Source organism: Lactuca saligna, chromosome 2 (assembly GCF_052625555.1).
Source record: "Lactuca saligna cultivar CGN05327 chromosome 2, ASM5262555v1, whole genome shotgun sequence".
In the NCBI taxonomy this organism is placed as follows: Eukaryota; Viridiplantae; Streptophyta; class Magnoliopsida; order Asterales; family Asteraceae; genus Lactuca; species Lactuca saligna.
Genome location: NC_136418.1, coordinates 152,776,744 through 152,786,088, shown reverse-complemented (window position 1 = coordinate 152,786,088; position 9,345 = coordinate 152,776,744). Strand labels below are relative to the sequence as shown.

Below are 9,345 nucleotides of genomic sequence, written 5' to 3'. Positions count from 1 at the left end.
TTCCTACGAAATATTATGTAGGAAATTTGTTGGGAATTTCGTTGAAATTTTGTAGGAATAGGGTTTCCCACGACCCTTTTTCCAACAAACATCGTTCGTTGGAATTTTGTTGGTAATTGTTGCTTCCTACCAAATACCAACAAAATTACTTGTAGGTAACCATCCATTTTTCTAGTAATGGTTTATGTTTATTCATTGTCGTTTTTGTTTGTTTCGCATCTTAACGAATATAAATTAATGAAAATGATATTTATTACAAACAAACATACAAAAAAATATTGTTTATTCGTTCTTGTTCGTTCATTTGTTCGTTAAACTTAAAAGAACTAACATGGTTAAGCACTTGTTCATGTTAGTTTGTTTAATACGTTTATTGTTCTACTTGGAAAGTTAATACTTTGTCGATTGTCATGCCACTTTGATAAAGTTAGTACTAGATATTTATCACTCTGCATGTTTAAAGCTCCTATCAAGGTTTTGAATGATCTTGAAAAAATAAGAGATTAAATATGGAGGGGTTTGGGAATCGGTAGTTTTTTCTACCAACTGGGTGTAATTAGCTAAATTGGCTTGACGTTTTTTTCGTTGAACCTAATTTAGTGTGAGTTAAACATGTGATGACTCTTTGGGAAAAGATTGTTAAGTCTATAAACGGTATGGTTGATCATGATTTTGAATATGGATAATTATATGAAACGAAAGGTTAGTAATGAGGTGGATAGGGAGTTTTGGAATGATATGGGTCATGGTAAGAATCATTTCTCTAACTCAATTTTCTCGATTGTATGTTTTAGAGTCGCAAAAATATCATGATGTTTGCTTCTTGCTATCGGATTGGGAGGTGGAAGTCATATTAGAGTAGGCTTCATTTGTCACGCAGAGTGGGATGATTACTTGTCTCTTCAAAATATTCAATTATAAGACAAAGAAGATACTTGATAGGTATTGGGAGTTAACTAGAACATGTTTCTTCGTTTTCGTCTATTCAACATGTTCTTGATAGTGCAATGATAATGGAGAGTAATCAAATGAAATGAAATAAACATAAACCGATCAAATTTAACATCTTAAGGTGGAGAGTAATTGGTTTAGATATATGGGCTACAAGTGTTAGCCTTAGGCTAAATCCGTCATTATATAACAAGGGCATTTATGTAATTTTTTTGTCTTGAATAGTTAAGAGTTAGTTATAGATTAGTTATGATTATGAAGTTTGTTAATTAAGTCGTTTACTCTTTATGTCTGAATGTATATATGTATCAAAAAGGTCCATTTGATTAATAAGAAGATTCACTCGGTTTCTCTCAATTTCTTTCATTTCTTTCTCTCTCAAATTCTACAACTAGGGCAATTCTGGATCGTATGGGGTTGGTCAGTTCTTTGCACTGTTTGTGATTGCTCATATTGAAACAATATTGAACGATCTTTCTGGTCTACAAGAATATACTTTTTACAAAATGTTTTTCTTTTATTTTCTAAAGTCTATCTATTCACTCCAAAACTCGCTAATAATTGTTTTATTAAAGCAGGTAATTGCATTCCAAAAAAGCGAAAAGGAGATCAAATTATCAATCCTTCTTGTTCTCGTAACTAAAAGGTAATGGCACAGACTTGAAAGCTCGATATTTCCCAACATTGTTCAGATGCTCGTTCTCTAACCTGCATTTTTTCTCCATCAACAACGAATCCTAACCAAGAAAAAATATATATATATTTCCGTCACTAAAAACACCAACCTGAAGAAGTTCCAAATACCACGACGAATGATCTCCAAACTAGTGAGAAAAGCTACTAAAGCTGTTCTATGGAGGAACGAAGCTTCATGAAAATCTAACACCGTTTGCACCCAAGCTAGCCTCAATATCACATTCACTACCTGCAAAAATCCGTCACATAATGGTGTCATGAAAATACCATTCGATTTTGAAAGAGAGAAAGTTGTTGCAAATTCTATATTACCATCGCTAAAAAGTAGATAGATCTATGGGGCAAAAGGAGTTTGTCTCTTAACCAAGGGTTTTCAGAGTTTCTACGTAGAAGTCCCCAGTCACACACCAAGTCCCAGTATGTGCCGAAAACTGTCGCGACACCCGAAGTGGATGTCGCAAGTATTTTCAATGCTAGTCCTTTCTTTTGAACGTAAAATGTTCGTGAAATAACAGCAACAATTGTTGAGAAGTACTTGAGTGCATTCACAGCTTGACTCGAGTCTTCTCCTTCAAACAGGCGTCGCAAACACTGAACAAAGTGTCACAATAAACATATGGAATATCATAATAACTAGTAAGCATGACATAACCAACAAAACGGTTGACCAATATAAACTTATTCATCATGAAAACTAATTAGAATCTAAAATATATATAGTCATTACTGATGAATTATATATTTCTGTCGTAATATACCATTTTTATTAAATATACCTGTAGACATCGAATCCAGTAAGGGATAATAGCGATGACTAAAGAAATGTTGTTGTAAACGCTACTTCCTCGACACCTACTAGATTCTCTACTTTTGTAGTCTCCCCAACCGTAGTAGCATACATAGAACTGCAAGTTCCTGAATAACTGAACCTGAAATCATATATAGTTCGATCAATATTCTTATAAACATTTTGTTAAGTGTAACTAAATTTGTAATATCTTGAAACTTACCTGACTAGTTAGTTGATCAGCCAAGAAAAAATCAGGAAGAGTAACCTTGTACAGAGGAGCACAAATACAACGCCATATGCTGGCTATGAAGAAGAAACGATTTGTACGATAGATGATGTTAAACGGACAGAACGCTATCGAAAGTACAACCTAAAAAATCAAACTTACAACTAATCAACATAGTTTTTTGGTCAGAAGAAATTACAAGAGGGCAAAAGACTAATTTATTACCACGACTAATCCTAAAGGGAGTACTTCAGTTAGTGTTCTGGAGCTTCTAGCACTTTCATCTATGTCCATTTCAAGATTTGAGAGAATGGCTGCAAGAGTGAGTACTGATAGACCAGAACTAAGAAGTAACATTTCTCGATAACCTAATTCGGTATTTGGTTTGAACCCAAAAATGAAGGCATAATTGACACGATAACGCTTCCAAAAGTAGATGTTTCCGGCATACATTAACATATGTAACATGAGGAAGCCAAATACACTGTATAATGGAAATACATTAGTCATGTATTGATCGCGCCCTTCACTGTTGAGAAGGTCTCTAGCATGTATCATTAAGATTATTGCAATGATAAATGCTACCGAGTATCCCAAAAAGCAACCTGTATGAGATATATTATAGCATCAGAAGATTTGCGACACATTTGTGACGGATTTTTTCATTGGAGACAAATATAAACAGATTCTCCCTACAAAGATAATATTGTCCACAACGTACCCGTAAAAAATGTTACTCTATGCTTGTCCGTTTTAGCTTTTGGGCGTAAAGTTTTCATTCCTAGACTACGGTTTCCATTGCAGAAGTGTTCTATATAAACAGATTCAACACTCTCCATGAGCTTAGAAACCTACATAATTAAACACCATAAAAATGACTTATTTTATCATTTTCTAATTTGAAAAACAACTAAATGTAAAGTTATTGATAGATACCTCATCAGATTGTCTTAAGTACGATTTCTCAACCATCCCTAAATAATCCTTTGACGCGTTTCTTGATGTGATCTATATGCAATAGAACGGTTAGATGTTGAATGCATATATGCGTACATGTAGAAATAACTATGGAAATTGGAAAATCAAAAATTTTAGACCTTATCGTACTTCTTCATGATCTTGGAGAAAGCCAATTGGTTCAAGAAGCTGTATAATTAAAGAGAGTTACAAAAAAAAGAAAGAACAGCTTAGCGACACTTTAACTTGTAAAAATGCTTGAAAAAGCGTCAGCTAAGATTAAGAGAGCAACACTAATATGCAAACAAATAGTTTGAGGATTATCCATATTGCTTACGAGTAGCTTTTCAGTTGGCGAAGCTTTTGGTGGAACTCGATAAAAGCCTGCTTCAACTTTTGTTCTGCATTTCTGAGTTCCTTTTTACTAAATGAGAAGCTTAATTTTGAACTACTGAAAGCATTTTTCAACGATGACCTTGGTGTTTCTGGCATAACATTGATCTTTACATGATTTAGAACATCTAAAGAAACCATCTCGTGTTCTTTGTCCATTCTACCACTTCCTATTTTACGTTTGCCATTTCCTTCCCCATGCAATTTTGTTTCTTGAATCAGATCTGACAGAAAACGTCAAAAATTTACTTTAGCGTCAAAATAATAACCGTCACTAAAACATAACTATAGTGTCGCAAATAACCTGTGATTTGTTCATTGGCGAATCGAGAGGAAAATATAGGAGATGAACTGCAGAAAAGCGGATCTTCAACTTTGATTCGAAGAGCAATAAGAGCGTTCATTTGCTTACTCAATTCTTCAGCTTCGATCACCATCTCCCCTACCTTTCCCTTATAGAAATCGATCACTTTGTTGAACTCATCATCAAGTTTTCTGAAAAACCCTAGTTCAGACTCTCCGGCGTCCTGCGATGACCGGAGGAAAACAGTCCGGTAGTTCTCCTCCGATTGCTGCATTGCACTTACCAGAATCACTTCATCCTCTTTATCCTTGTTATTAGAATTGCCATTTGTTAGTCCACCGAAGGCTTTGTGAAGAGACACCTTTCTCTTCCGTGATGAACCTTTTGATGGCAGTGGTGGGTTTGCCTGATACCCCGGGGTTGACTCGTTTAGCTGCAGTCGCCGGAAAATCAAGATTTCTTTAATGAGAATCTTGAGGTGGTTGTAGTTCATGTATGCTGCCTGCCATTCCGGCACCATTTGTGAAGCAAATTCCTTCCCAAACTTCATTTTTCAGGTTGTTTAACTGGTAAAGATCGATGCAATGATCAAGTAGAGCTTATATAAACATTGGTAGCATTGAAAGATAATATTTATTAAGGTAGAACATAGAGACAAATATGTCCACGCAAATGAAAAAACAAAATTGAAGATCTCACTTGGTAGAACCGCCGTCCAGTCACATTCGAAGTCAACACCTTGGGCTGGCGGCATCTCGCAGTCATCCGCCCCTTCCAGTGCAGCTTCTTCAATGGCGTTTCCGACCTCCGCCCCTTCCAGTGCAGCAAAACGGCGGTGACAGGGCTCCTTTTCTCCTCTCCGATGACTGTTTTCATCGAAGATCAACAGTCTTTTCATGGTTCTTCGTGCTTGATGCCAAGCAAATTTCTCGTCGAATCCAAACAAATGACCGAATCCTTGGTATAACTACTTTTTAAATTTATTTAAGTATTAAGTCCAAACGAAGGTATCACCTGCTTTTAAACAATATCCATTAAATTGACAATTATGTTCTAAGAAGTGGCTTAACACTTTTATCTTTTCGATAATGGATCGTTGGGATTTTGAAGACCGCATATAAGCATGTAGATTATCCCGTTAATCACGAGGTAATGTTTATTATTATTTTTTACTCAAAGCTTACAATGTTTTGCGAAACGACACCGTTATAAGGTTTAGTTCGTTGAGGGTCGTTAATTTTGGACAAGGGGAATTAAGGAAACAAATGATCCGAGTTTGGAGAGAGCTTTTTGCCAAATCTAGGGTTCTTATTTTTAATTTACCCCCATAATCATACCAACAATGTGGAGATCGAGAAACATAGCGACATTGTTTGTGGTGGTGATATTAGGATTAGCTTCAACACCAATAATCGTAAAGGGGATGAGATTCGATTTGAAAACAGGAGCCACGAAATGCATAACGGAGGACATCAAAATCAATGCAATGACCGTCGGCAAGTATAGCGTCGTCAAGCGTGTCCAAGGTTTCTCTTTGCCTGAATCGGATCGCGTCACTGTCAGGGTCAGTTCCCCACATCATTTTGTTTTTCAAGCGTGCATTGATTCTTAGCTTCGATCAATTTCTCCATGGAAACTAATTAAACCGGGATTAGTAAGCAATTCAGGATTCTAGCTTCTTTATTCTCTTAGCAATTCAGCCAAGAATGCATGTTTGCTTCTTTTAGGGTTTTAAATCAGCTTTTATCTATGTGAGCTTCATCATTTTTTGCTTCAACTGTAATGCAAACAAACTAGCGACCATTGCATAAACAGAGTAATTTTGGACATAACCGCATAGCTGATACTTGTAAATGTATTTGACTATTTGTATGTGAGCTTCGACCTGTATGCTTAACAGTGAGTTAACAGTATGATATTTCAACAAGAGAATGCAATGGCTATGGAAGAAGGAAAATTTTGGAACATTCTGTTGACAATATTATTGTGAAATATGGGATTAGTGTTTAAGGGTTATTGTGTGATATGATATGTGTATATAATATAGGTAACTTCACCGCTTGGGAACAATTATCACTATGCAGATCGAAGAGATTCTGGTAATTTTGCATTCACTGCTGGTGAGGCTGGTGATTACATGGCCTGTTTTTGGGCTGCTAAACAATCTCCACAGAAGACACTGTCAATTGATTTCGAGTGGAAATCAGGCCTGGCTGCAAAAGACTGGTCTAAAGTGGCTAAAAAAGGCCAGGTTGAAGTAAGTTATTCTTCCATTTCTTTCTATTGTCCTTCATAAAAACACAATTTTACAAAAATATTCAATGTTTTGAATGTGACAACCATCGTCAATACAATAATGCTTACTATCACTATTTTGTGCAAAACATAGCATGCTTACTTTCCCAACAAAGAATTAAGTTTTGTAACAGAAAGTAACCATCGTAATATCAAATTTTAGATGTGGAGAAATGGCTTCATTCATGTTACTAGTTATATGAAGAGAAACATCATAATAACAAATTTAGATATGAAGAGAAGTGGCTTCATATATGTTGACATGTAGCTGTTTGTGACAGATGATGGAACTTGAGTTGAAGAAACTGTATGATTCAGTCACCACTGTCCACGAGGAGATGTACAATCTTCGAGAGAGGTAAACACTAAACATTAAACATCACAACTCACCTTACCTTATTTTTTGTTTCTCCAAAAAGTAAAAACGTAAGGTGAACATGCTTGTGGTGTTGTTTATATTATGTAGGGAGGAAACGATGCAACATCTAATTCGATCAACTAATTCCAAGATGGCAACTTTCAGCTTTTGCTCCCTTGTTGTTTGCTTATCAGTTGCTGCCCTGCAGCTATGGCATTTGAAGTCGTTTTTTCAGAGGAAGAAGCTCATTTAATTTACTTACGTTTTCCTCCCTTTTTTTTTTTTCTTATCATATCATTCATTATATTCATTACTTTTCTTCTCTTCTTTTATAATGTTTACTTTACAAAACTGTGATACCAGCTCTCCAAATTCAGAAACCTCTGTAAATTATCACAAACTGAAATTAACTGTAATCATCTCACATCTATGATTCCTTCCTTCGTAGATGGATTTTTTTCTTTTAACAAAAACTTATATATATTTGACACTGGTGTTTTATGGGCGTCAACAATGATTGTACCATTGTATATGTCACACACCCCATTTTGCTGAATTCATCACATTATTAGTGTCAAATATCTTAAATGTTTTACTTGCAAAATCTTTGCAACATTTCAACCTGCATACAAAAAAACCAGTACCTGAATAGATTCGTGAATCTTAAACTCATCACATATAAGAAAGTGCAAAATTTTGAGTTTGTCAAAGAAAACCAAGAATACAGCAAGATTGCATATTATGTGATTCATATTAGAAGATTCAAGGTGCTGAAATCATACTTTCAAAGATCCAAAAGCTTAAAAGCTTGGGACTTTTATATTAGTAAAAACCAAACGAAACAATACCAAACCACACACTCGAACACATTGCAAACATAAAGAAACATCAAACACAGAAAACAGTTGTTTATGATGCCCACCATTTTATTCATAATATTGGTAGTAGCTTACGAACCCAACAAACCAAACTTCACTTCAATCTTCATAATGCTTGCGGTGGTGCCTATACTTCTTCTCCTCATCATCATCTTCATCATCGCTTCTCCGACCATAACTAGGTTTAGGGTATTCTTCCTCAGTGTTCCTGCCATACCCGGATCCATACTCAGAAACAGGCTCCTCCTGCCTACGCCCATATCCAGATTCATACTCCGGAGTTGGCTCCTCCTGCCTCCGGCCATACCCAGATCCGTACTCCGAAGTTGGCTCCTCCTGCCTCCGTCCATACCCAGATCCGTACTCAGAAGTCGGCTCCTCCTGCTTCCGGCCATAACCAGATCCGTACTCAGATGAGGGCTCCTCCTGCCTCCGACCATAACCAGATCCATATTCAGAAGTAGGTTCCTCTTGTCTCCGACCATAACCAGATCCATATTCTGGAGTAGGTTCCTCCTGTCTACGACCGTAACCAGATTCATATTCAGGAGTAGGTTCCTCTTGTCTCCGACCATAACCAGATCCATATTCTGGAGTAGGTTCCTCCTGTCTCCGACCGTAACCAGATTCATATTCAGAAGTAGGTTCCTCTTGCCTCCGACCATAACCAGATCCGTATTCAGAAGTAGGCTCCTCCTGCCTCCGCCCATAACCAGATCCGTACTCAGAGGGCTCTTCGGGACGCCGGCCATACCCAGATCCGTATTCAGAAGAAGGCTCTTCAGGTTTCCGTCCATAGCCAGATCCATACTCGGAAGTAGGCTCCTCAGGCCTACCATAACCAGATTCACCACCGTATTGAGGGGTCACAGCAGCAGGGGTATGGCCAGGGCGGGGCTTGCGACGAGCATAGTTCTTGTATTCATTGTCAAGGGCTTCTTCGCCGTAGGCACTTGGCTCGGCGTAGGATGAATAGTTGGATCTTTCATAGTCGAAGCCGCCGGAGGAAGTTGAGGTGGGAGCGTAGCAAGTTTCCTCAGATGGAGGGACAGGACGGCCATAGGTGAGGTGGATGTCGTAGCCTCCTCCGTACGGAGTTGAATCGTAGTCATCAAAGTCATCGACATCGTCGCCGGATTCGTAGTGGTGACCTTTCGGGTAGTAAGACATGATTGGTGGTAAGCGCTTTTGGGGGATTTCGATTTTTCCGTGATCAGATCCAGATCACGATCGACGCTTTTATCAGTGAAATGTAATAAAAGTCAGCATACAATAATTGATATTTTATTTTAGGGTTTTTTCCATATAAAAAAACTTTTTTTTAAACCTAAAACTTTTAGTTTTTCGAAAAAAACTCAAAGTGTGTTATTTTAAACCCTAACAGGTTACCAACCAACAGGTAAACTAACTGTTTTTTTTTTCATAAAAGACCCTATATTTTATATTTTTTTTCCGGTTTAGACTTAAAATAAATTTTTTTGCATATTAATCTCAACT

At 37.0% G+C, this 9,345-nt stretch overlaps 3 protein-coding genes across 3 annotated transcripts; 1 reads left to right on the top strand and 2 right to left on the bottom strand.

Annotated features, from left to right (window-relative positions):
* Positions 1-1,494: 1,494 nt before the first annotated feature.
* LOC145029220 (phosphate transporter PHO1 homolog 9-like) lies at positions 1,495-4,872 on the bottom strand. The gene is made up of 11 exons (XM_078977823.1): positions 4,318-4,872; positions 3,958-4,237; positions 3,761-3,809; positions 3,600-3,671; positions 3,385-3,514; positions 2,889-3,268; positions 2,658-2,807; positions 2,424-2,576; positions 1,960-2,238; positions 1,737-1,876; positions 1,495-1,659 (listed from the first exon to the last, which is right to left on the bottom strand). Exons 1-11 carry the CDS (start codon positions 4,865-4,867, stop codon positions 1,569-1,571), a joined length of 2,274 nt encoding a protein of 757 aa, XP_078833949.1. The 5' UTR covers positions 4,868-4,872; the 3' UTR covers positions 1,495-1,568.
* Positions 4,873-5,406: 534 nt separating this feature from the next.
* Positions 5,407-7,440, top strand: LOC145032170 (transmembrane emp24 domain-containing protein p24delta9-like). The gene is made up of 4 exons (XM_078980885.1): positions 5,407-5,881; positions 6,365-6,574; positions 6,894-6,970; positions 7,079-7,440. Exons 1-4 carry the CDS (start codon positions 5,660-5,662, stop codon positions 7,221-7,223), a joined length of 654 nt encoding a protein of 217 aa, XP_078837011.1. The 5' UTR covers positions 5,407-5,659; the 3' UTR covers positions 7,224-7,440.
* A 312-nt stretch (positions 7,441-7,752) lies between these two features.
* LOC145032169 (uncharacterized) lies at positions 7,753-9,098 on the bottom strand. Its single transcript, XM_078980884.1, has one exon. The coding sequence runs from the start codon at positions 9,016-9,018 to the stop codon at positions 7,948-7,950; it is 1,071 nt and encodes a 356-aa protein (XP_078837010.1). The 5' UTR covers positions 9,019-9,098; the 3' UTR covers positions 7,753-7,947.
* Between the last annotated feature and the right edge of the window lie 247 nt (positions 9,099-9,345).